The 27,944-nt window shown below is 40.8% G+C and overlaps 1 protein-coding gene across 1 annotated transcript; it reads left to right on the top strand.

Moving 5' to 3' along the window:
- The first annotated feature begins 517 nt into the window (after positions 1-517).
- if4e2 (Eukaryotic translation initiation factor 4E type 2) lies at positions 518-27,944 on the top strand. Its single transcript, NM_001141413.1, is given in 8 exon segments — positions 518-681; positions 7,837-7,921; positions 11,380-11,514; positions 11,971-12,075; positions 18,398-18,446; positions 20,130-20,233; positions 27,440-27,576; positions 27,704-27,944. Coding segments are annotated over 8 exon segments (672 nt in total). The 5' UTR covers positions 518-664; the 3' UTR covers positions 27,744-27,944.

Raw genomic sequence — 27,944 nt, 5'->3', positions numbered from 1 at the left:
TTTATACTTTTTCATTAACTGTAATTTTGTTATTTATGTTCCAACTTTGACTCCATAGTTAATTTTCTTTTTAAGATATTGTCATTTGGAAATCTTCCCTATCATATGAACATCCTTTTCCCTCAAGGTTGCTCTGATGTCCAAAATAAATCAAATACTTTATATGTGCTTGTTTGTGCTTGCCTGGCTTAATAAACCAATAGAAAAGTCACAAAATTGCAAACCATCACCACTGTCAGTGCCAGCCTTGTATTACATCTACTGACGACAGAACAGAACAGAAGGTAGTAGCGCCCTCCTGTGGTGGACCATGATATTACTGCTACAGTTCTTCAGATAGAGCACACCGGTCCGCAACATGTATTACATTATGATGATTATTATTATCTAAAACAGGAAAGCAGGCCATAGATCCGTCCATCCTTCCAACATCAATACATTCGAGAAATGAACGGAGCTGGGGCATTCCGCTTTCAACTTCGTTCCGTTTGTCCCATCCACCGACCCGTCTGCTTCCACTCCCAAGCGGAACCGCGGCCAGCTGTCTGGCGTGTTGTTTGAACGTTACCAGCTGTCTAATGAAAACGATTACCGTTTAAACCCATCAACTATCCTTGTTGTGGTGAGGTTCGCCTCTCTGTGAAGAAGACTGCTCGAAGCTGAGATGAACCAATTTGAACAGTAAGTTATCTTTCTGAGCTAGCCATGATGCTAACCACGATGTTAGTTGATTTTATATCTACCCACAGTCACCAGTTAGCTAACATCTACCCACAGTCACCAGTTAGCTAACATCTACCCACAGTCACTAGTTAGCTAACATCTACCCACAGTCACCAGTTAGCTAACATCTACCCACAGTCACTAGTTAGCCAACATCTACCCACAGTCACTAGTTAGCTAACATCTACCCACAGTCACCAGTTAGCTAACATCTACCCACAGTCACCAGTTAGCTAACATCTACCCACAGTCACCAGTTAGCTAACATCTACCCACAGTCACCAGTTAGCTAACATCTACCCACAGTCACTAGTTAGCTAACATCTACCCACGGTCACCAGTTAGCTAACATCTACCCACAGTCACCAGTTAGCCAACATCTACCCACAGTCACCAGTTAGCCAACATCTACCCACGGTCACCAGTTAGCCAACATCTACCCACGGTCACCAGTTCGCTAACATCTACCCACAGTCACCAGTTCGCTAACATCTACCCACGGTCACCAGTTAGTTAACTTTAGCTAACATCTACCCACAGTCACCAGTTAGCTAACATCTACCCACGGTCACCAGTTAGCTAACATCTACCCACGGTCACCAGTTAGCTAACTTTAGCTAACATCTACCCACCGTCACCAGTTAGCTAACTTTAGCTAACATCTACCCACCGTCACCAGTTAGCTAACTTTAGCTAACATCTACCCACCGTCACCAGTTAGCTAACTTTAGCTAACATCTACCCACCGTCACCAGTTAGCTAACTTTAGCTAACATCTACCCACGGTCACCAGTTAGCTAACTTTAGCTAACATCTACCCTTGCTTGGTTGTAACCTGCATGAAAGTGCTAACTATTTAAGTCAGGCTCCACTGAAAATGTGCATATTGAATCCGCCATGGAGGCCAGTTTTTTAATAACATTATCGTATGCCACACCTGCTTGCCATAGTTTTGAAGTAATCGCGTAAAAGCCTTTATTTGAGGCCATTTTTCATGCTGCCAGCTCCTATGAGTTATATTGAGCACCGCGCTCAACTCGTTGTTCTGCCTCACAATGCCAGCTGTCCCCGGTGAGCGGTATCACTGTCTGGCTGGGTGCTCGTTGTGGCGACCCACGGTGCGATAAATGGCTGGTGCCGATCCAGCAAAAGTTCCACATTTTCTGGTCATGGTTAACCCTACTTTATTCACAAAAATATGTCCCTCTTTCAAGATGTGGCCAATTTTTAAACCCACAATTATTTTTATTTTTTAATTTAGCAGACGTTCTGGATAAGACTTACACTAGTGAGTGCATACATTCTCGTACTGGACCCCCGTGGGAATCGAACCCACAACCCTGGCGTTGCAAGCGCCATGCTCTACCAACTGAGCCACACGGGACCACACATTCTAGATTTAAAATAAATATTTTTGTAGCTTCTAAATAGCTGCTGGGTAGTTTGATATGAATTGAGTGTATGCTGCACAGGTTCACTGAGTTGCAAACCAACTGGATGGGTCTAGCTCATTGATTTGTGGATCTGAGGTATGTAGTACCCGCCGATGGCCACGGGGAGGAACCAGAGAGCTGTAAAACATTACTGTTTTTTTTGCTCCCAGATAATGAAATCTAACCCTAGTTAGATTTTAACCATAACTCTAACCCTAGTTAGATTTTAACCATAACTCTAACCCTAGTTAGATTTTAACCATAACTCTAACCCTAGTTAGATCTCTTAAAGTTAGGTATAACCTAGTTTAACCATAAATCTAACCCTGAACACCCAGTGACCCTGAACACGCAGTGACCCTGAACACCCAGTGACCCTGAACACGCCGTGACCCTGAACACGCAGTGACCCTGAACACCCAGTGACCCTGAACACGCCGTGACCCTGAACACGCAGTGACCCTGAACACGCCGTGACCCTGAACACGCAGTGACCCTGAACACGCCGTGACCCTGAACACGCCGTGACCCTGAACACGCCGTGACCCTGAACACGCCGTGACCCTGAACACGCAGTGACCCTGAACACGCCGTGACCCTGAACACGCCGTGACCCTGAACACGCCGTGACCCTGAACACGCCGTGACCCTGAACACGCAGTGACCCTGAACACCCAGTGACCCTGAACACGCCGTGACCCTGAACACGCCGTGACCCTGAACACGCCGTGACCCTGAACACGCAGTGACCCTGAACACGCCGTGACCCTGAACACGCAGTGACCCTGAACACGCAGTGACCCTGAACACCCAGTGACCCTGAACACGCCGTGACCCTGAACACGCCGTGACCCTGAACACCCAGTGACCCTGAACACCCAGTGACCCTGAACACGCAGTGACCCTGAACACGCCGTGACCCTGAACACCCAGTGACCCTGAACACGCCGTGACCCTGAACACGCCGTGACCCTGAACACGCCGTGACCCTGAACACGCCGTGACCCTGAACACCCAGTGACCCTGAACACGCAGTGACCCTGAACACGCAGTGACCCTGAACACGCCGTGACCCTGAACACGCAGTGACCCTGAACACGCCGTGACCCTGAACACGCAGTGACCCTGAACACCCAGTGACCCTGAACACCCAGTGACCCTGAACACCCAGTGACCCTGAACACCCAGTGACCCTGAACACCCAGTGACCCTGAACACGCAGTGACCCTTAAAGCCATATCCTTAATTCTGGTCCAGGGTAGCCTGCAACACTTCTACAAACTATTTTAGTAGTTAGTTAGTTAGGCAGGACACTTTTTATAAAGAAGCCACATTTGTATTTATTTTAAATGTGGATTGAACTGGGTGAAAGTCCTGCTGTTGGCATTGGGGCAGGTTTGAGACTGATCTCTGGAATTAATAAGGAAAATATACATTTCTCATCTACCTCTCCAATGTCTTTACGTTCTGCTGTGAATTAATAACTTAAAATTGCTAAATATTTCCAATAGATGGCAGTATAAAACCACAAAGCATCAGTTCCAGTCTAAAGCAGCAATATGAAAAATAAACTGCAATATCCAATTTACATAAGTATTCAGACCCTTTACTCAGTTCTTTGTTGAAGTACATTTGGCAGCGATTACAGCCTCAAGTCTTCTTGGGTATGATGCTACAAGCTTGGCACACCTGTATTTGGGGAGTTTCTCCCATTCTTCTCTGCAGATCCTCTCAAGCTCTGTCAGGTTGGATGGGGAGCGTCGCTGCACAGATATTTTCAGGTCTCTCCAGAGATGTTCGATCGGGTTCAAGTCCAGGCTCTGGCTGGGCCACTCAAGGACATTCAGAAAATTGTCCCGAAGCCACTCAAGGACATTGTCTTGGCTGTGTGCTTAGGGTCGTTGTCCTGTTGGAAGGTGAACCTTTGCCCCAGTCTGAGGTCCTGAGCGCTCTGGAGCAGGTTTTCATCAAGGATCTCTCTGTACTTTGCTCCGTTCATCTTTCCCTCGATCCTGACTAGTCTTCCAGTCCCTGCCGCTGAAAAACATCCCCACAGCATGATGCTGCAACCACCATGCTTCACTGTAGGGATGGTGCCAGGTTTCCTCCAGATTTAGGCCAAAGAGTTCAATCTTAGTTTCATCAGACCAGAGAATCTTGTTTCTCATGGTCTGAGAGTCCTTTAGGTGCCTTTTGGCAAACTCCAAGCAGGCTGTCGGGCCTTTTTCTGAGTAGTGGCTTCCGTCTGGCCACTCTACCATAAAGGACTGATTGGTGGAGAGCTGCAGAGATGGTTGTCCTTCTGGAAGGTTCTCCCATCTCCACAGAGGAACTGCGTGACCATCGGGTTCCTGGTCACCTCCCTGACCAAGGCCCTTCTCCCCCGATTGCTCAGTTTGGCCGGGCGGCCAGCTCTACGAAGAGTCTTGGTGGTTCCAAACTTTTCCATTTCAGAATGATGGAGGCCACTGTGTTCTTGGGGACCTTCAATGCTGCAGACATCGTTTGGTACCCTTCCCCAGATCTGTACCTCGAAACAATCCTGTCTCAGAGATCTACGGACAATTCCTTCCACCTCATGGCTTGGTTTTTGCTCTGACATGCACTGTCAACTGTGGGACCTTATATAGACAGGTGTGTGTCTTTCCAAATCATGTCCAATCAATTGAATTTATCACAGGTGGACTCCCAATTTGTAGAAACATCTCAAGGATGATGAATGGAAACAGGATGCACCTGAGCTCAATTTCGAGTCTCAAAGGGTCTTACTTATGCAAAAAAATGTATTTTTTTTAAATAAATTTGTAAAAATGTATAGAAACCTTTTTTCGCTTTGTCATTACGGGGTATTGTGTGTAGATTGATGAGGGAGACAATTCATTTCATCCAAAAGTAAAGGGGTCTGGATACTTTCCGAATGCACTGTACACAATCCATGTCTCAGGGCTTAAAAATCCTTCTTTAACCCGTCTCCTCCCCTTCATCTACACAATTTTAAGTGGATTTAACAACTGACATCAATAAGAGATTATAGATTTCACCTGGATTCACTTCAGTCTATGTCATGGAAAGAGCAGCTGTTCCTAATGTTTTTTACACTGTCATTAAAACAGTGAACAAAACTGTGTTTGTTGGGGGGGGGGATTGTAATGGCAACAAACAACTAATCAACAACTCTGGACTGGTACCTAATTAGACCAGTTCCATTTCCTAATCAACAACTCTGGACTGGTACCTAATTAGACCAGTTCCATTTCCTAATCAACAACTCTGGACTGGTACCTAATTAGACCAGTTCCATTTCCTAATCAACAACTCTGGACTGGTACCTAATTAGACCAGTTCCATTTCCTAATCAACAACTCTGGACTGGTACCTAATTAGACCAGTTCCATTTCTTAAGTGTTCCCTTTTATTTTTTGGAGCAGTGTACTATTATGAGTGGAACTTCTCCTGGTTAGGGTTAGGCAGGAGGCCCTGGATCAGTGGGAGGTTAGGGTTAGGCAGGAGGCCCTGGATCAGTGGGAGGTTAGGGTTAGGCAGGAGGCCCTGGATCAGTGGGAGGTTAGGGTTAGGCAGGAGGCCCTGGATCAGTGAGAGGTTAGGGTTAGGCAGGAGGCCCTGGATCAGTGGGAGGTTAGGGTTAGGCAGGAGGCCCTGGATCAGTGGGAGGTTAGGGTTAGGCAGGAGGCCCTGGATCAGTGGGAGGTTAGGGTTAGGCAGGAGGCCCTGGATCAGTGGGAGGTTAGGGTTAGGCAGGAGGCCCTGGATCAGTGGGAGGTTAGGGTTAGGCAGGAGGCCCTGGATCAGTGGGAGGTTAGGGGTGAGGGCTCACTTTCAAGCACACTCACTACCTCTATCAGTCCATCTCCAGGTGCTACAGAGATACTGGTCCAAGGACCTCTAGAGCGTTCTGACCAACTAACTGCCATCTCTCCAGAGCCCAGATTATAATTGGATCTAGCTAACGTGTGGCAGTTAGTCAACATGCATAGCTTCTGACACATCCCATGATCCTCCTTGCTTTACGTCTGACAGATATAGCTACCATAGGCTAGATAATGGGTTCTGATAATTGCACTTTAGTTAATTATCTAGCCTATGGTAGCTATATCTGTCAGACGTAAAGCAAGAAGGATCATGGGATGTGTGTAAAACTGACAGTCTAGTTGTAAAACGCAACTACTTAGCTTGCTAACCAACAAGCTAACTAGCTTGACACTCAGTAATGTTAGCTTACCATGTTAGCTTACCATGTTTTCAGGACAACTCGACATTCCTCTTGCCATTCCCAGTCGACTTCTTGCTTACTCCCGTCTCTCGGTCTTCTTCCAGGTTCAAAACTGTGTGGCTGTAGACAGTCCAGCGGCTGTAGACAGTCCAGCGGCTGTAGACAGTCCAGCGGCTGTAGACAGTCCAGTGGCTTATTGTCAAAAAGCCACACGCTCGTTACACAGCCAGCTGGTGCAGTCAATTCTTTGTTCCAAAGCTATTTACCGACACAGCAGCATCGCTTTTATCTCAATGTCGATTATAAAACAGTGACATATCAAATTGATACATTTGCAAATTATTGTTTATGGGGGGTGCTAATATGAAACATGGCATTTAATGAATATATAAATGTAGAACGAACTCTCCATCTTCAGTGTTTCCTTGGGGGTACAATAACTACTGAGCACAGGGCTTGAAATCATCTCCCCAGGTTAAACAACACTAATCCTGATTCGTCCAAATGATCAATGAAGAAACCCCAAAACGAGGAACTACTGCTAGTCTTGACAGATTCTCGTCGTTTACATGTGAATCTGTCCACCAGAGATTATAATCCATGTCTCAAGATTTCAAAATCCTTTAACCCGTCTCATCCGCTTTATCTACACTGATTTAAATTTAATAAGTGACATCAATGGATCATAGCTTTCACACAGATTCACCTGGTCAGATTCACCTGGTCAGATTCACCTGGTCAGTCTGTCATGGAAAGAGCATAATGTTTTGTACACGTGTATATTCTCTCCCCCAGTCTGAAAGATGACGACCCAGAGGACCAGCAGTGTTGGGGTGTATATTCTCTCCCCCCAGTCTGAAAGATGACGACCCAGGGTATCAGCAGTGTTAGGGTGTATAATGGGTGTATATTCTCTCCCCCCAGTCTGAAAGATGACGACCCAGGGTATCAGCAGTGTTAGGGTGTATAATGGGTGTATAATGGGTGTATATTCTCTCCCCCCAGTCTGAAAGATGACGACCCAGGGTATCAGCAGTGTTAAGGTGTATAATGGGTGTATAGCATGGGTGTATATTCTCTCCCCCAGTCTGAAAGATGACGACCCAGGGTATCAGCAGTGTTAGGGTGTATAATGGGTGTATATGGTTATATCTCTCCCCCAGTCTGAAAGATGACGACCCAGGGTATCAGCAGTGTTTGGGTGTATAATGGGTGTTTCTCTCCCCCAGTCTGAAAGATGACGACCCAGGCTATCAGCAGTGTTAGGGTGTATAATGGGTGTATATTCTCTCCCCCAGTCTGAAAGATGACGACCCAGGGTATCAGCAGTGTTAGGGTGTATAATGGGTGTATATTCTCTCCCCCCAGTCTGAAAGATGACGACCCAGGGTATCAGCAGTGTTAGGGTGTATAATGGGTGTATAATGGGTGTATATTCTCTCCCCCCAGTCTGAAAGATGACGACCCAGAGGATCAGGATGAGACGGTCTGTAACCGGGAGGAAGACTGCTCCATCAACAACAATCGACGCAAGGTACGCCACACACCATCACGCACACAGCACCAGTCAAAAGTTTGGACACCTACTCATTAACGGGTTTTTCTTTATTTTTGCTATTTTCTACATTGTAGAATAATAGTGAAGACATCAAAACTATGAAATGATAAATGGAATCATGTAGTAACCAAATAAGTGTTAAACAAATCAAAATATATTTGAGATTCTTCAAAATTGCCACCTTTGCCTTGATGATGGCTTTGCACACTCTTGGTATTCTCTCAACTAGCTTCACGAGGTAATCACCTGGAATGCATTTCAACTAACAGGTGTGCCTTGTTAACCTGTTGGGGATAGGGGGCAGTATTGACACGGCTGGATAAAAAACGTACCCGATTTAATCTGGTTACTACTCCTGCCCAGTAACTAGAATATGCATATAATTATTGGCTTTGGATAGAAAACACCCTCAAGTTTCTAAAACTGTTTGAATGGTGTCTGTGAGTATAACAGAACTCATTTGGCAGGCAAAACCCTGAGAAGGTTTCATGCAGGAAGTGGCCTGTCTGACAAGGTGTCGTTCTTCTTGTCTCTGTTTATTGAAGAGTGAGGATCTTAGCTGTCCCGTGACACTTCCTATGGCTGCCATAGGGTCTCAGAAGGCGGCAAAAAGCTGAATCGTGGCTTTGCAGGCTCTGGCTGAAACAAAGTAGCGCGTTTGGGTAGTGGCTGGTTACAGTACTGTGAGACTCAGGCTCGTGCCCGCGTCGACCGAAAGCTTTGTTTTCTTTCCTCTGTTTAGCTAAATGGAGATTCCCGGTCGGAATATTATCGCTTTTTTACGAAAAAATGGCATAAAAATGGATTTTAAACAGCGGTTGACATGCTTCGAAGTACGGTAATGGAATATTTAGATTTTTTTTGTCACGAATCGTGCGACCCTGATTTACCATTTCAGATAGTGTCTGGGACGCACGAACAAAACGCCGCTATTCGGATATAACAATGGATTATTTTGGACCAAACCAACATTTGTTATTGAAGTAGCAGTCCAGTGCATTCTGACGAAGACAACAAAAGGTAATGAAACTTTTATAATAGTAAAGCTCATATTGGTGAGTGCTAAACTTGCCGGGTGTCTAAATAGCTAGCCCTGTGATGGCTGGGCTATGTACTTAGAATATTGCAAAATGTGCTTTCACCAAAAAGCTATTTTAAAATCGGACATATCGAGTGCATAGAGGAGTTCTGTATCTATAATTCTTAAAATAATTGTTATGCTTTTTGTGAACGTTTATCGTGAGTAATTTAGTAAATTGTTAGCGAATTCCCCGGAAGTTTGCGGGGGGTATGCTAGTTCTGAACGTCACATGCTAATGTAAAAAGCTGGTTTTTGATATAAATATGAACTTGATTGAACAAAACATGCATGTATTGTATAACATAATGTCCTAGGGTTGTCATCTGATGAAGATCATCAAAGGTTAGTGCTGCATTTAGCTGTCTTCTGGGTTTTTTGTGACATTATATGCTAGCTTGAAAAATGGGTGTCTGATTATTTCTGGCTTGGTACTCTGCTGACAATCTAATGTTTTGCTTTCGTTGTAAAGCCTTTTTGAAATCGGACAGTGTGGTTAGATTAACGAGAGTCTTGTCTTTAAATAGCTGTAAAATAGTCATATGTTTGAGAAATTGAAGTAATAGCATTTCAAAGGTTTTGAAAATCGCGCCACAGGATTCAACTGGCTGTTGCGTAGGTGGGACGATTTCGTCCGCCTTGCCCAGAGAGGTTAAATGTTAATTTGTGGAATTTCTTTCCTTCTTAATGTGTTTGAGCCAATCAGTTGTGTTGTGACAAGGTAGGGGTGGTATACAGAAGATAGCCCTATTTGGTAAAATACCAAGTCCATATTATGGCAAGAACAGCTCAGATAAGCAAAGAGAAACGACAGTCCATCATTACTTTAAGACATGAAGGTCAGTCAATCAGGAAAAGTTCAAGAACTTTGAATGTTTTTTTCAAGAGCAGTCGCAAAAACCATCAAGCACTATGATGAAACTGGCTCTCATGAGGACCGCCACAGGAAAGGAAGACCCAGAGTTACCTCTGCTGCAGAGGATGAGTTCATTAGAGTTACCAGCCTCAGAAAATGCAGCCCAAATAAATGCTTCACAAAGTTCAAGTAACAGACACATCTCAACATCAACTGTTCAGAGGAGACTGTGTGAATCAGGCCTTCATGGTCGAATTGCTGCAAAGAAACCACTACTAAAGGACACCAATAATAAGAAGAGACTTGCTTGGGCCAAGAAACACGAGCAATGGACATTAGACCGGTGGAAATCTGTCCTTTGGTCTGATGAGTCCAAATTAGATATTTTTGGTTTCAACCGCTGTGTCTTTGTGAGATGCAGAGTAGGTGAAAGGATGATCTCTGCATGTGTGGTTCCCACCGTGAAGCATGGAGGAGGAGGTGTGATTCCCACCGTGAAGCATGGAGGAGGAGGTGTGATGTTGTGGGGGTGCTTTGCTGGTGGCACTGTCTGTGATTTATTTAGAATTCAAGGCACACTTAACCAGCATGGCTACCACAGCATTCTGCAGCGATACGCCATCCCATCTGGTTTGCGCTTAGTCCTACTATCATTTGTTTTTCAACAGGACAATGACCCAACACACCTCCAGGCTGTGTAAGGGCTGTTAGACCAAGGACAGTGATGGAGTGCTGCATCAGATGACCTGGCCTCCACAATCCCCCGACCTCAACCCAATTGAGATGGTTTGGGATGAGTTGGACCACCGAGTGAAGGAAAAGCAGCCAACAAGTGCTCAGCATATGTGGGAACTCCTTCAAGACTGTTGGAAAAGCATTTCAGGTGAAGCTGGTTGAGAGAATGCCAAGAGTGTGCAAAGCTGTCATCAAGGCAAAGGGTGGCTACTTTGAAGAAATGTCAAATATAAAATATATTTTGATTTGTTTAACACTTTTTTTTGTGGGGTTACTACATGATTCCATATGTGTTATTTCATAGTTTTGATGTCTTCACTATTATTCTACAATGTAGAAAATAAAGAAATATTAAGAAAAACCCTTGAATGAGTAGGTGTGTTTAAACTTTTAACTGGTACTGTAGCTTTTTCATTTCATTGTATATATTTTCGCTAATCCAACCTGCAAAATGTGCTAGATGCCAACAACGGTCTATTTGAAAGAAAGACATAATAATAATAATAATAATATACCACATCCTTTAATATGATATGCATTACGTTACATTCCAGAACTGGCAAATGGGATTCATCCCCTCCGTCTGTCTGTCTGTGCTCATCCTGTTTTCCCTCAAATCTGATTCAATATTTGGGTTCAAGTAATTCTCCTTGCAGATTAAGCCCCTGTTTTATAGATAATGCCTCATACTGACTGTGGTGTGTGTGTGTGTTTGTGTGTGTGTGTGTGTGTGTGTGTGTGTGTGTGTGTGTGTGTGTGTGTCAGACGGTGAGTCCTGCAGCAGGGGAACATCCTCTCCAGTATAACTATACCTTGTGGTATTCCCGGAGGACTCCGTCCCGACCCGCCAACACACAGAGTTATGAACAGAACATCAGACAGATCGGCACGGTGGCCTCGGTCAGTACACACACACATCACACACACACACACACACACACACACTCACACACCACTAACACACATCATATACAGACACACAGACACACACACACACACACACCACTAACACACATCATATACACACACACCACTAACACGCGCACACACACACACACACACATCATATACACACACACACACACGAGACACAGACACACACATCATATACACACACACACACAGAGACACAGACACAGACACACACACACACACACACACACACACACACACACACCACTAACACACATCATATACACACTGTGTTAAACATGTGGATGATAGGGTTTGGATGTGACCAGCTGATTGGTTGCTGTTATCTTGTGCTGTGATTGGTTGATATTGTAATCCTGTGATTGGTTGATATTGTAATCCTGTGATTGGTTGATATATTGTAATCCTGTGATTGGTTGGCAGGTGGAGCAGTTCTGGAAGTTCTACAGTCACCTGGTTCGACCGGGAGATCTGACTGGCCACTCTGACTTCCACCTGTTTAAAGAGGGAATCAAACCCATGTGGGAGGTAACATGTCTATGTATGTATGTAGATTTATTATATATAGGTATAATGTAGGAGGTAATGTAGATTTATTATATATAGGTGTAATGTAGGAGGTAATGTAGATTTATTATATATAGGTATAATGTAGGAGGTAATGTAGATTTATTATATATAGGTATAATGTAGGAGGTAATGTAGATTTATTATATATAGGTATAATGTAGGAGGTAATGTAGATTTATTATATATAGGTGTAATGTAGGAGGTAATGTAGATTTATTATATATAGGTATAATGTAGGAGGTAATGTAGATTTATTATATATAGGTATAATGTAGGAGGTAATGTAGATTTATTATATATAGGTATAATGTAGGAGGTAATGTAGTTTTATTATATAGGTATAATGTAGGAGGTAATGTAGATTTATTATATATAGGTATAATGTAGGAGGTAATGTAGATTTATTATATATAGGTAATGTAGATTTATTATATATAGGTGTAATGTAGGAGGTAATGTAGATTTATTATATAGGTATAATGTAGGAGGTAATGTAGATTTATTATATAGGTATAATGTAGGAGGTAATGTAGATTTATTATATATAGGTATAATGTAGGAGGTAATGTAGATTTATTATATATAGGTGTAATGTAGGAGGTAATGTAGATTTATTATATAGGTATAATGTAGGAGGTAATGTAGATTTATTATATATAGGTATAATGTAGGAGGTAATGTAGATTTATTATATATAGGTATAATGTAGGAGGTAATGTAGATTTATTATATATAGGTATAATGTAGGAGGTAATGTAGATTTATTATATATGGTATAATGTAGGAGGTAATGTAGATTTATTATATATAGGTATAATGTAGGAGGTAATGTAGATTTATTATATATAGGTATAATGTAGGAGGTAATGTAGATTTATTATATAGGTATAATGTAGGAGGTAATGTAGATTTATTATATATAGGTATAATGTAGGAGGTAATGTAGATTTATTACATATAGCTATAATGTAGGAGGTAATGTAGATTTATTATATATAGGTATAATGTGGAGGTAATGTAGATTTATTATATATAGGTATAATGTGGGAGGTAATGTAGATTTATTATATAGATATAATGTAGGAGGTAATGTAGATGTATTATATATAGGTATAATGTAGGAGGTAATGTAGATTTATTATATATAGGTATAATGTAGGAGGTAATGTAGATTTATTATATATAGGTATAATGTAGGAGGTAATGTAGATTTATTATATATAGGTATAATGTAGGAGGTAATGTAGATTTATTATATATAGGTATAATGTAGGAGGTAATGTAGATTTATTATATATAGGTATAATGTAGGAGGTAATGTAGATTTATTATATGTAGGTATAATGTAGGAGGTAATGTAGATTTATTATATATAGGTATAATGTAGGAGGTAATGTAGATTTCTTATATAGGTATAATGTAGGAGGTAATGTAGATTTATTATATAGGTATAATGTAGGAGGTAATGTAGATTTCTTATATAGGTATAATGTAGGAGGTAATGTAGATTTATTATATATAGGTATAATGTAGGAGGTAATGTAGATTTATTATATATAGGTATAATGTAGGAGGTAATGTAGATTTATTATATATAGGTATAATGTAGGAGGTAATGTAGATTTATTATATAGGTATAATATAGGAGGTAATGTAGATTTATTATATATAGGTATAATGTAGGAGGTAATGTAGATTTATTATATATAGGTATAATGTAGGAGGTAATGTAGATTTATTATATAGGTATAATGTGGGAGGTAATGTAGATTTATTATATAGGTATAATGTAGGAGGTAATGTAGATTTATTATATATAGGTATAATGTAGGAGGTAATGTAGATTTATTATATATAGGTATAATGTAGGAGGTAATGTAGATTTATTATATATAGGTATAATGTAGGAGGTAATGTAGATTTATTATATAGGTATAATGTAGGAGGTAATGTAGATTTATTATATATAGGTATAATGTAGGAGGTAATGTAGATTTATTATATAGGTATAATGTAGGAGGTAATGTAGATTTATTATATATAGGTATAATGTAGGAGGTAATGTAGATTTATTACATATAGCTATAATGTAGGAGGTAATGTAGATTTATTACATATAGGTATAATGTGGGAGGTAATGTAGATTTATTGCATATAGGTATAATGTGGGAGGTAATGTAGATTTATTATATAGGTATAATGTGGGAGGTAATGTAGATGTATTATATATAGGCATAATGTAGGAGGTAATGTAGATTTATTATATATAGGTATAATGTAGGAGGTAATGTAGATTTATTATATAGGTATAATGTAGGAGGTAATGTAGATTTATTATATAGGTATAATGTAGGAGGTAATGTAGATTTATTATATATAGGTATAATGTAGGAGGTAATGTAGATTTATTATATATAGGTATAATGTAGGAGGTAATGTAGATTTATTATATATAGGTATAATGTAGGAGGTAATGTAGATTTATTATATATCGGTATAATGTAGGAGGTAATGTAGATTTATTATATATAGGTATAATGTAGGAGGTAATGTAGATGTATTATATATAGGTATAATGTGGGAGGTAATGTAGATTTATTATATAGGTATAATGTGGGAGGTAATGTAGATTTATTATATATAGGTATAATGTAGGAGGTAATGTAGATTTATTATATATAGGTATAATGTAGGAGGTAATGTAGATTTATTATATAGGTATAATGTAGGAGGTAATGTAGATTTATTATATATAGGTATAATGTAGGAGGTAATGTAGATTTATTATATAAGGTATAATGTAGGAGGTAATGTAGATTTATTATATATAGGTATAATGTAGGAGGTAATGTAGATTTATTATATATAGGTATAATGTAGGAGGTAATGTAGATTTATTATATATGGTATAATGTAGGAGGTAATGTAGATTTATTATATATAGGTATAATGTAGGAGGTAATGTAGATTTATTATATATAGGTATAATGTAGGAGGTAATGTAGATTTATTACATATAGGTATAATGTAGGAGGTAATGTAGATTTATTATATATAGGTATAATGTGGGAGGTAATGTAGATTTATTATATATAGGTATAATGTAGGAGGTAATGTAGATTTATTATATATAGGTATAATGTGGGAGGTAATGTAGATTTATTATATAGGTATAATGTAGGAGGTAATGTAGATGTATTATATATAGGTATAATGTAGGAGGTAATGTAGATTTATTATATATAGGTATAATGTAGGAGGTAATGTAGATTTATTATATAGGTATAATGTAGGAGGTAATGTAGATTTATTATATATAGGTATAATGTAGGAGGTAATGTAGATTTATTATATATAGGTATAATGTAGGAGGTAATGTAGATTTATTATATATAGGTATAATGTAGGAGGTAATGTAGATTTATTATATATAGGTATAATGTAGGAGGTAATGTAGATTTATTATATATAGGTATAATGTAGGAGGTAATGTAGATTTATTATATATAGGTATAATGTAGGAGGTAATGTAGATTTATTATATATAGGTATAATGTAGGAGGTAATGTAGATTTATTATATATAGGTATAATGTAGGAGGTAATGTAGATTTATTATATGTAGGTATAATGTAGGAGGTAATGTAGATTTATTATATATAGGTATAATGTAGGAGGTAATGTAGATTTATTATATATGGTATAATGTAGGAGGTAATGTAGATTTATTATATATAGGTATAATGTAGGAGGTAATGTAGATTTCTTATATAGGTATAATGTAGTAGGTAATGTAGATTTATTATATAGGTATAATGTAGGAGGTAATGTAGATTTATTATATAGGTATAATGTAGGAGGTAATGTAGATTTATTACATATAGGTATAATGTAGGAGGTAATGTAGATGTATTATATATAGGTATAATGTAGAAGGTAATGTAGATGTATTATATATAGGTATAATGTAGGAGGTAATGTAGATTTATTATATAGGTATAATGTAGGAGGTAATGTAGATTTATTACATATAGGTATAATGTAGGAGGTAATGTAGATTTATTATATAGGTATAATGTAGGAGGTAATGTAGATTTATTATATATAGGTATAATGTAGGAGGTAATGTAGATTTATTATATATAGGTATGATGTAGGAGGTAATGTAGATGTATTACATATAGGTATAATGTAGGAGGTAATGTAGATTTATTATATAGGTATAATGTAGGAGGTAATGTAGATTTATTATATAGGTATAATGTAGGAGGTAATGTAGATTTATTATATAAGGTATAATGTAGGAGGTAATGTAGATTTATTATATATAGGTATAATGTAGGAGGTAATGTAGATTTATTATATATAGGTATAATGTAGGAGGTAATGTAGATTTATTATATATAGGTATAATGTAGGAGGTAATGTAGATTTATTATATATAGGTATAATGTAGGAGGTAATGTAGATTTATTATATATAGGTATAATGTAGGAGGTAATGTAGATTTATTATATAGGTATAATGTAGGAGGTAATGTAGATTTATTACATATAGGTATAATGTAGGAGGTAATGTAGATTTATTACTATAGGTATAATGTGGGAGGTAATGTAGATTTATTATATATAGGTATAATGTAGGAGGTAATGTAGATTTATTATATATAGGTATAATGTAGGAGGTAATGTAGATTTATTATATATAGGTATAATGTAGGAGGTAATGTAGATTTATTATATAGGTATAATGTAGGAGGTAATGTAGATTTATTATATAGGTATAATGTAGAAGGTAATGTAGATTTCTTATATAGGTATAATGTAGGAAGTAATGTAGATTTATTATATAGGTATAATGTAGGAGGTAATGTAGATTTATTACATATAGGTATAATGTAGGAGGTAATGTAGATGTATTACATATAGGTATAATGTAGAAGGTAATGTAGATGTATTACATATAGGTATAATGTAGGAGGTAATGTAGATTTATTATATAGGTATAATGTAGGAGGTAATGTAGATGTATTACATATAGGTATAATGTAGGAGGTAATGTAGATTTATTATATATAGGTATAATGTAGGAGGTAATGTAGATTTATTATATATAGGTATAATGTAGGAGGTAATGTAGATTTATTATATATAGGTATAATGTAGGAGGTAATGTAGATTTATTATATAGGTATAATGTAGGAGGTAATGTAGATTTATTACATATAGGTATAATGTAGGAGGTAATGTAGATTTATTATATAGGTATAATGTAGGAGGTAATGTAGATTTATTATATATAGGTATAATGTAGGAGGTAATGTAGATTTATTATATAGGTATAATGTAGGAGGTAATGTAGATTTATTATATAGGTATAATGTAGGAGGTAATGTAGATTTATTATATAGGTATAATGTAGGAGGTAATGTAGATTTATTACATATGGTATAATGTAGGAGGTAATGTAGATGTATTATATATAGGTATAATGTAGGAGGTAATGTAGATTTATTATATAGGTATAATGTAGGAGGTAATGTAGATTTATTATATAGGTATAATGTAGGAGGTAATGTAGATTTATTACATATAGGTATAATGTAGGAGGTAATGTAGATTTATTATATAGGTATAATGTAGGAGGTAATGTAGATTTATTATATATAGGTATAATGTAGGAGGTAATGTAGATTTATTATATATAGGTATAATGTAGGAGGTAATGTAGATTTATTATATAGGTATAATGTAGGAGGTAATGTAGATTTATTATATAGGTATAATGTAGGAGGTAATGTAGATTTATTACATATAGGTATAATGTAGGAGGTAATGTAGATTTATTATATATAGGTATAATGTAGGAGGTAATGTAGATTTATTATATAGGTATAATGTAGGAGGTAACGTAGATATTATTATTATTATTATTTATAGGTGTAATGTGGGTTTATTATTATATAGGTAACATGTGGGTTTATTATTATATATAGGTATAATGTGGGTTTATTATTATATATAGGTATAATGTGGGTTTATTATTATATATAGGTATAATGTGGGTTTATTATTATATATAGGTATAACATGGGAGGTGTGTGTCTCTAAGATGGTGAGTTCATCAGCATGATATCATCCCATCCTGTATAACCATAGCTTTTTGGTATTCACAGGGTTGTGTGTGTGTGTGTGTGTGTGTGTGTGTGTGTGTGTGTGCGTGTGCGTGCGTGCGTGCGTGCGTGTGTGTGCGTGTGCGTGTGCGTGTGTGTAACCCTCCAGGATGAAGCTAATAAGAACGGTGGGAAGTGGATCATCAGGCTGCGGAAAGGTCTGTAGTAGTTGTTATTATAAGACAACCTGTTCGCTTTGCCCCTCATGTTGCCTTTTACCATTCTCTAAACCTCCCTTCATGGTTAGACAACACATACTGGAGGTACTGGATAGTTACAGTAGCTAGCCTAGCTAACGAACTAGCTACATCACATCAACACATACTGGAGGTACTGGATAGCTACAGTAGCTAGCTTAGCTAACGAACTAGCTACATCACATCAACACATACTGGAGGTACTGGATAGCTACAGTAGCTAGCCTAGCTAACGAACTAGCTACATCACATCACATACTGGATATACTGGATAGCTACAGTAGCTAGCCTAGCTAACGAACTAGCTACATCACATCAACACATACTGGAGGTACTGGATAGCTACAGTAGCTAGCCTAGCTAACGAACTAGCTACATCACATCACATACTGGAGGAGGTACTGGATAGCTACAGTAGCTAGCCTAGCTAACGAACTAGCTACATCACATCAACACATACTGGAGGATGTACTGGATAGCTACAGTATCTAGCCTAGCTAACGAACTAGCTACATCACATCACATACTGGAGGAGGTACTGGATAGCTACATTAGCTAGCCTAGCTAACGAACTAGCTACATCACATCAACACATACTGGAGGAGGTACTGGATAGCTACAGTAGCTAGCCTAGCTAACGAACTAGCTACATCACATCAACACATACTGGAGGAGGTACTGGATAGCTACAGTAGCTAGCCTAGCTAATGAACTAGCTACGTCACATCAACACATACTGGAGGAGGTACTGGATAGCTACAGTAGCTAGCCTAACTAATGAACTAGCTACATCACATCAACACATACTGGAGGTACTGGATAGCTACAGTAGCTAGCCTAGCTAACGAACTAGCTACATCACATCAACACATACTGGAGGAGGTACTGGATAGCTACAGTAGCTAGCCTAGCTAACAAACTAGCTACATCACATCAACACATACTGGAGGAGGTACTGGATAGCTACAGTAGCTAGCCTAGCTAACAAACTAGCTACATCACATCAACACATACTGGAGGAGGTACTGGATAGCTACAGTATCTAGCCTAGCTAACGAACTAGCTACATCACATCACATACTGGAGGAGGTACTGGATAGCTACATTAGCTAGCCTAGCTAACGAACTAGCTACATCACATCAACACATACTGGAGGAGGTACTGGATAGCTACATTAGCTAGCCTAGCTAACGAACTAGCTACATCACATCACATACTGGAGGAGGTACTGGATAGCTACATTAGCTAGCCTAGCTAACGAACTAGCTACATCACATCAACACATACTGGAGGAGGTACTGGATAGCTACAGTAGCTAGCCTAGCTAACGAACTAGCTACATCACATCAACACATACTGGAGGAGGTACTGGATAGCTACATTAGCTAGCCTAGCTAACGAACTAGCTACATCACATCAACACATACTGGAGGAGGTACTGGATAGCTACAGTAGCTAGCCTAGCTAACGAACTAGCTACATCACATCAACACATACTGGAGGAGGTACTGGATAGCTACAGTAGCTAGCCTAGCTAGATAAAAATTGCTTGAATTGAGCAGTAGCCCTGATTTTCACAAGCACTGGAGTATGTCTACTGTGTGAAACAGGAGGTGAAATCTGACACCACTTGTTGTTGACAGGTCTGGCCAGCAGGTTCTGGGAGAACATTATTCTGGCCATGTTGGGAGAACAGTTCATGGTGGGAGAGGAAATCTGTGGGGTGGTGGTCTCTATACGCTTCCAGGTACACACACACACACACACACACACACACGTGTGGTTTGGTCGCATGACCGCTAGGGGCAATGCAGCTCAATCTACCACATTCCTGGCTATTGGTTGTCACTAGTTACCACAGCCACAAAGTCATAAAACCTACCTATTTACTATTCTCTGTTCTTAAAATGCGGTTTTAACCTGTTATGGATAGGGGGCAGTATTTTTCACGACCGGATAAAAAACGTACCCGATTTAATCTGTTTATTACTCCTGCCCAGAAACTAGAATATGCATATAATTGTTTGATTTGTATAGAAAACACCCTAAAGTTTCTAAAACTGTTTGAATGGTGTCTGTGAGTATAACAGAACTCATATGGCAGGCAAAAACCCTGAGAAGATTCCAAACAGGAAGTGCCCTCTCAGACCATTTCTTGGCCTTCTTTAGCCTCTTTATTGAAAACGTGAAGAGTCCATTTTACATTTTCAGTCTTTGAACGAAAACAACGACTCCCGGTCTGAATATTATCGCTATTTTACGAGAAAAATCGCATAAAAATTGATTTTAAACAGCGTTTGACATGCTTCGAAGTACGGTAATGGAATATTTCAAAAAATTTTGTCACGATATGCGCCGGTGCGTCACCCTTCGTTACCCTTTGGATAGTGTCTTGAACGCACAAACAAAACGCCGCTATTTGGATATAACTATGGATTATTTGGAACCAAACCAACATTTGTTGTTGAAATAGAAGTCCTGGGAGTGCATTCTGACGAAGAACAGCAAAGGTAATCCAATTTTTCTTTATAGTAAATCTGAGTTTGGTGAGTGCCAAACTTGGTGGGTTTCAAAATAGCTCGCCTGTGATGGCCGGGCTATCTACTCAGAATATTGCAAAATGTGCTTTCACCGAAAAGCTATTTTAAAATCGGACACCGCGATTGCATAAAGGAGTTCTGTATCTATAATTCTTAAAATAATTTATGTTTTTTGTGAACGTTTATCGTGAGTAATTTAGTAAATTCACCGGAAGTGTTCGGTGGGAATGCTAGTCACATGCTAATGTAAAAAGCTGGTTTTTGATATAAATATGAACTTGATTGAACAAAACATGCATGTATTGTATAACATATGACTATTTTACACCATTTTAAAGACAAGACTCTCGTTAATCTAACCACATTGTCCGATTTCAAAAAGGCTTTACAACGAAAGCAAAACATTAGATTATGTCAGGAGATTACCCAGCCAGAAATAATCACACACCCATTTTTCAAGCTAGCATATAATGTCACATAAACCCAAACCACAGCTAAATGCAGCACTAACCTTTGATGATCTTCATCAGATGACAACCCTAGGACATTATGTTATACAATACATGCATGTTTTGTTCAATCAAGTTCATATTTATATAAAAAACCAGCTTTTTACATTAGCATGTGACGTTCAGAACTAGCAAAAATACCGAAAACTTCCGGTGAATTTACTAAATTACTCACGATAAACGTTCACAAAAACATAATTATTTTAAGAATTAAAACTTACAAATTGGTGCATTCACATTATGATATCCAGTGGAACAACCACTTTACAATAGTGCATCTAAATCTTTTAAGGGGGGGGGGGGTTGGAAGGATTACTTTATCCTATCCTAGGTATTCCTTAAAGAGGTGGGGTTTCAGGTGTCTCCGGAAGGTGGTGATTGACTCCGCTGTCCTGGCGTCGTGAGGGAGCTTGTTCCACCATTGGGGTGCCAGAGCAGCGAACAGTTTTGACTGGGCTGAGCGGGAACTGTGCTTCCTCAGAGGTAGGGAGGCGAGCAGGCCAGAGGTGGATGAACGCAGTGCCCTTGTTTGGGTGTAGGGCCTGATCAGAGCCTGAAGGTACGGAGGTGCCGTTCCCCTCACAGCTCCGTAGGCAAGCACCATGGTCTTGTAGCGGATGCGAGCTTCAACTGGAAGCCAGTGGAGAGAGCGGAGGAGCGGGGTGACGTGAGAGAACTTGGGAAGGTTGAACACCAGACGGGCTGCGGCGTTCTGGATGAGTTGTAGGGGTTTAATGGCACAGGCAGGGAGCCCAGCCAACAGCGAGTTGCAGTAATCCAGACGGGAGATGAGAAGTGCCTGGATTAGGACCTGCGCCGCTTCCTGTGTGAGGCAGGGTCGTACTCTGCGAATGTTGTAGAGCATGAACCTTCAGGATCGGGTCACCACCTTGATGTTAGTGGAGAACGACAGGGTGTTGTCCAGGGTCACGCCAAGGTTCTTAGCACTCTGGGAGGAGGACACAATGTAGTTGTCAACCGTGATGGCGAGATCATGGAACGGGCAGTCCTTCCCCGGGAGGAAGAGCAGCTCCGTCTTGCCGAGGTTCAGCTTGAGGTGGTAATCCGTCATCCACACTGATATGTCTGCCAGACATGCAGAGATGCGATTCGCCACCTGGTTATCAGAAGGGGGAAAGGAGAAGATTAATTGTGTGTCGTCTGCATAGCAATGATAGGAGAGACCATGTGAGGATATGACAGAGCCAAGTGACTTGGTGTATAGCGAGAATAGGAGAGGGCCTAGAACAGAGCCCTGGGGGACACCAGTGGTGAGAGCACGTGGTGCGGAGACAGATTCTCGCCACGCCACCTGGTAGGAGCGACCTGTCAGGTAGGACGCAATCCAAGCGTGGGCCGCGCCGGAGATGCCCAACTCGGAGAGAGTGGAGAGGAGGATCTGGTGGTTCACGGTATCAAAGGCAGCAGATAGGTCTAAAAGGATGAGAGCAGAGGAGAGAGAGTTAGCTTTAGCAGTGCGGAGAGCCTCCGTGACACAGAGAAGAGCAGTCTCAGTTGAATGACCAGTCTTGAAACCTGACTGATTTGGATCAAGAAGGTCATTCTGAGAGAGATAGCAGGAGAGCTGGCCAAGGACGGCACGTTCAAGAGTTTTGGAGAGAAAAGAAAGAAGGGATACTGGTCTGTAGTTGTTGACATCGGAGGGATCGAGTTTAGGTTTTTTTCAGAAGGGGTGCAACTCTCACTCTCTTGAAGACGGAAGGGGCGTAGCCAGCGGTCAAGGATGAGTTGATGAGCGAGGTGAGGTAAGGGAGAAGGTCTCCGGAAATGGTCTGGAGAAGAGAGGAGGGGATAGGGTCAAGCGGGCAGGTTGTTGGGCGGCCGGCCGTCACAAGACGCGAGATTTCATCTGGAGAGAGAGGGAGAAAGAGGTCAAAGCACAGGGTAGGGCAGTGTAAGCAGGACCAGCGGTCTCGTTTGACTTAGCAAACGAGGATCGTATGTCGTCGACCTTCTTTTCAAAATGGTTGACGAAGTCATCCGCAGAGAGGGAGGAGGGGGGAGGGGGATTCAGGAGGGAGGAGAAGGTGGCAAAGAGCTTCCTAGGGTTAGAGGCAGATGCTTGGAATTTAGAGTGGTAGAAAGTGGCTTTAGCAGCAGAAACAGAAGAGGAAAATGTAGAGAGGAGGGAGTGAAAGGATGCCAGGTCCGCAGGGAGGCGAGTTTTCCTCCATTTCCGCTCGGCTGCCCGGAGCCCTGTTCTGTGAGCTCGCAATGAGTCGTCGAGCCACGGAGCAGGAGGGGAGGACCGAGCCGGCCTGGAGGATAGGGGACATAGAGAGTCAAAGGATGCAGAAAGGGAGGAGAGGAGGGTTGAGGAGGCAGAATCGGGAGATAGGTTGGAGAAGGTTTGAGCAGAGGGAAGAGATGATAGGATGGAAGAGGAGAGAGAGTAGCGGGGGAGAGAGAGAGCGAAGGTTGGGACGGCGCAATACCATCCGAGTAGGGGCAGAGTGAGAAGTGTTGGATGAGAGCGAGAGGGAAAAGGATACAAGGTAGTGGTCGGAGACTTGGAGGGGAGTTGCAATGAGATTAGTGGAAGAACAGCATCCAGTAAAGATGAGGTCAAGCGTATTGCCTGCCTTGTGAGTAAGGGGGGAAGGTGAGAGGGTGAGGTCAAAAGAGGAGAGGAGTGGAAAGAAGGAGGCAGAGAGGAATGAGTCAAAGGTAGACGTGGGGAGGTTAAAGTCACCCAGAACTGTGAGAGGTGAGCCATCCTCAGGAAAGGAACTTGTCAAGCTCATTGATGAACTCTCCAAGGGAACCTGGAGGGCGATAAATGATAAGGATGTTAAGCTTGAAAGGGCTGGTAACTGTGACAGCATGGAATTCAAAGGAGGCGATAGACAGATGGGTCAGGGGAGAAAGAGAGAATGTCCACTTGGGAGAGATGAGGATCCCAGTGCCACCACCCCGCTGACCAGAAGCTCTCGGGGTGTGCGAGAACATGTGGGCAGACGAGGAGAGAGCAGTAGGAGTAGCAGTGTTACCTGTGGTAATCCATGTTTCCTTCAGCGCCAAGTCGAGGGACTGGAGGGTAGCATAGGCTGAGATGAACTCTGCCTTGTTGGCCGCAGACCGGCAGTTCCAGAGGCTGCCGGAGACCTGGAACTCCACGTGGGTTGTGCGCGCTGGGACCACCAGGTTAGAGTGGCAGCGGCCACGCGGTGTGAAGCGTTTGTATGGCCTGTGCAGAGGGGAGAGAACAGGGATAGACTGACACATAGTTGACAGGCTACAGAAGAGGCTACGCTAATGCAAAGGAGATTGGAATGACAAGTGGACTACACGTCTCGAATGTTCAGAAAGTTAACCTCTTACATCTAGACGTTCCGCTAGCGGAACACCTGCTCCATTATCCAATGATGGGCGTGGCGCGAAATACAAACTCCTCTAAAATACAAAAACTTCAATTTTTCAAACATATGACTATTTCACAGCATTTTAAAGATAAGACTCTCCTTTATCTAACCACACTGTCCGATTTCAAAAAGGCTTTACAACGAAAGCAAAACATTAGATTATGTCAGCAGAGTACCAAGCCAGAAATAATCAGACACCCATTTTTCAAGCTAGCATATAATGTCACAAAAACCTAGAAGACAGCTAAATGCAACACTAACCTTTGATGATCTTCATCAGATGACAACCCTAGGACATTATGTTATACAATACATGCATGTTTTGTTCAATCAAGTTCATATTTATATCAAAAACCAGCTTTTTACATTAGCATGTGACGTTCAGAACTAGCATACTAGCAAACTTCCGGGGAAATCGCTAACATTTTACTAAATTACTCACGATAAACGTTCACAAAAAGCATAACAATTATTTTAAGAATTATAGATACAGACCTCCTCTATGCACTCGATATGTCCGATTTTAAAATAGCTTTTTGGTGAAAGCACATTTTGCAATATTCTAAGTACATAGCCCAGGCATCACGGGCTAGCTATTTAGACACCCGGCAAGTTTAGCACTCACCAATATCAGCTTTACTATTATAAAAGTTTCATTACCTTTTGTTGTCTTCGTCAGAATGCACTCCCAGGACTGCTACTTCAATAACAAATGTTGGTTTGGTCCAAAATAATCCATCGTTATATCCGAATAGCGGCGTTTTGTTCGTGCGTCCCAGACACTATCTGAAATGGTAAATCAGGGTCACGCGCGTGGCGCAATTCGTGACAAAAAAAATCGAAATATTCCATTACCGTACTTCGAAGCATGTCAACCGCTGTTTAAAATCCATTTTTATGCCATTTTTCTTGTAAAAAAGCGATAATATTCCGACCGGGAATCTCCGTTTAGGTAAACAGAGGAAAGAAAACAAAGCATTCGGTCGACGCGGGCACGAGCCTGAGTCTCACAGTACTGTAACCAGCCACTACCCAAACGCGCTACTTTGTTTCAACCAGAGCCTGCAAAGCCACGATTCAGCTTTTTACCGCCTTCTGAGACCCTATGGCAGCCGTAGGAAGTGTCACGGGACAGCTAAGATCCTCACTCTTCAATAAACAGAGACAAGAAGAATGACACCTTGTCAGACAGGCCACTTCCTGCCTGAAACCTTGTCTATCCATATGTAATAAGTATATGCATATTCTAGTTACTGGGTAGGAGTGGTAACCAGATTAAATCGGGCACGTTTTTTAATCCAGCCGTGAAAATACTGCCCCCTAGCCATAACAGGTTAAGCTTACGTTGCAAAAATCTTTTTTACTAAAATGATTAACATGATACAGTACTGCTGGCTGGTGGAGTAGGCTAGCTAGCAGTGGCTGCGTTGTTGACTTTGTTTGAAAGTGTAGCTGGCTAGGTAATCTCGATAGTTTCAGTACTACACCTTGTCATGATACAAAAGCAACTTTGTAGCTAGCTAACATAACACTAATCAAGACGTTCCTTTGTAATGTATTTAGTTTCTACAATGCTGCTCGTCGGTAAAAGTTGGCTGGGTTTGGAAATGGCGTCGCGGAGGACGAAAATAGCTGGCCAGCTAACCTCGATAATTATTCTAAACTACACAATTATCAAACTATGACAAACTATGACAAAGACAACTTATTGACTAAAATGAGTAAAATGATACAGTACTGCTGGCTGGTAAAGTAGGCTAGCTAGCAGTGGCTGTGTTGTTGACTTTGTTTGAAAGTGTAGCTGGCTAGGTAACCTCGATAGTTTCAGTGCTACACCTTATCATGATACAAAGGCAACTGTGTAGCTAGCTCTTCACGTGCACGCGTGCCCCTGTGTCATTGTTCTCAGATCGACCACTTACCAAATGCGCTACTGTTTTTCAGCCATGGCCTGCAAAGTCATCATTCAACGTTCTGCCGCCTTCTGAGAGCCTATGGGAGCCTTAGAAAGTGTCACGTTACAGCAGAGATCCTCAGTTTTCAATAAAGAGAGTGTAGAAGGCCAAGAAATGGTCAGAGAGGGCACTTCCTGTACAGAATCTTCTCAGGTTTTGGCCTGCCATTTGAGTTCTGTTATACTCACAGACACCATTCAAACAGTTTTAGAAACTTTAGGGTGTTTTCTATCCAAATCAAACAATTATATGCATATTCTAGTTTCTGGACTGGAGTAATAACCAGATTAAATCGGGTACGTTTTTTATCCGGATGTGAAAATACTGCCCCCTACCCTAGAGAGGTTAAATGTCACATCCCTGCTACTAGGGGCACGAAGTTGGCAAAGGATTCTGAAGGGCACAGTGGAGCCCTCGATGACTCGACAACTAGCGTTTGAGATTGACTTGTAAACGCTATCGAGTGGTCAGAGTAATGTGTGTTTCTCTAGGAAGACCTCCTGTCTATATGGCATGTGACAGCCAGCGATCAGGGTTAGGGTGTATAATGTTCTTGTTGTTTACAGGAAGATATCCTGTCTATATGGAATAAGACAGCCAGCGATCAGGTGACGACATCTAGAATCCGAGACACTCTTCGACGCGTCCTGAACCTCCCTCCCAACACCATCATGGAGTACAAGACACACAACGACAGCCTCAAGTACGATTCACACACGATACACACTCCCACCTAACACCATCGTGGACACACAACGACCACTCAGTGTTGTGTTGTCTCTATGGAGAATTCGGTTTATTGATATCTCTCGTGTGTGTTTTCTTCTTAGGGATAATTCCAGCTTCCGCAACACAAAGATCACCCTGTGAAGCGATGGAGGACAGAAGGAGGGAGAGACAGAAGAGCGGAGGAGAAAGGGCGAGACTCTGCCTCGGTCTCTCTCTCACTCAGAGATTTTTCGGAGATAGAGTAGTGTGTTTTTGCAGCTTGTCCCCGAGTTACAACAGGCCAGTGTGGGACCAACTGTGTGTTTTCTTCCATGACAATACAGAAATAAAAGTGTCTTTGGT

Source organism: Salmo salar, chromosome ssa18, assembly GCF_905237065.1.
Source record: "Salmo salar chromosome ssa18, Ssal_v3.1, whole genome shotgun sequence".
In the NCBI taxonomy this organism is placed as follows: Eukaryota; Metazoa; Chordata; class Actinopteri; order Salmoniformes; family Salmonidae; genus Salmo; species Salmo salar.
The sequence above is the reverse complement of the archived record's forward strand: the minus strand, read 5'-3'. Positions and strand labels throughout refer to the sequence as shown.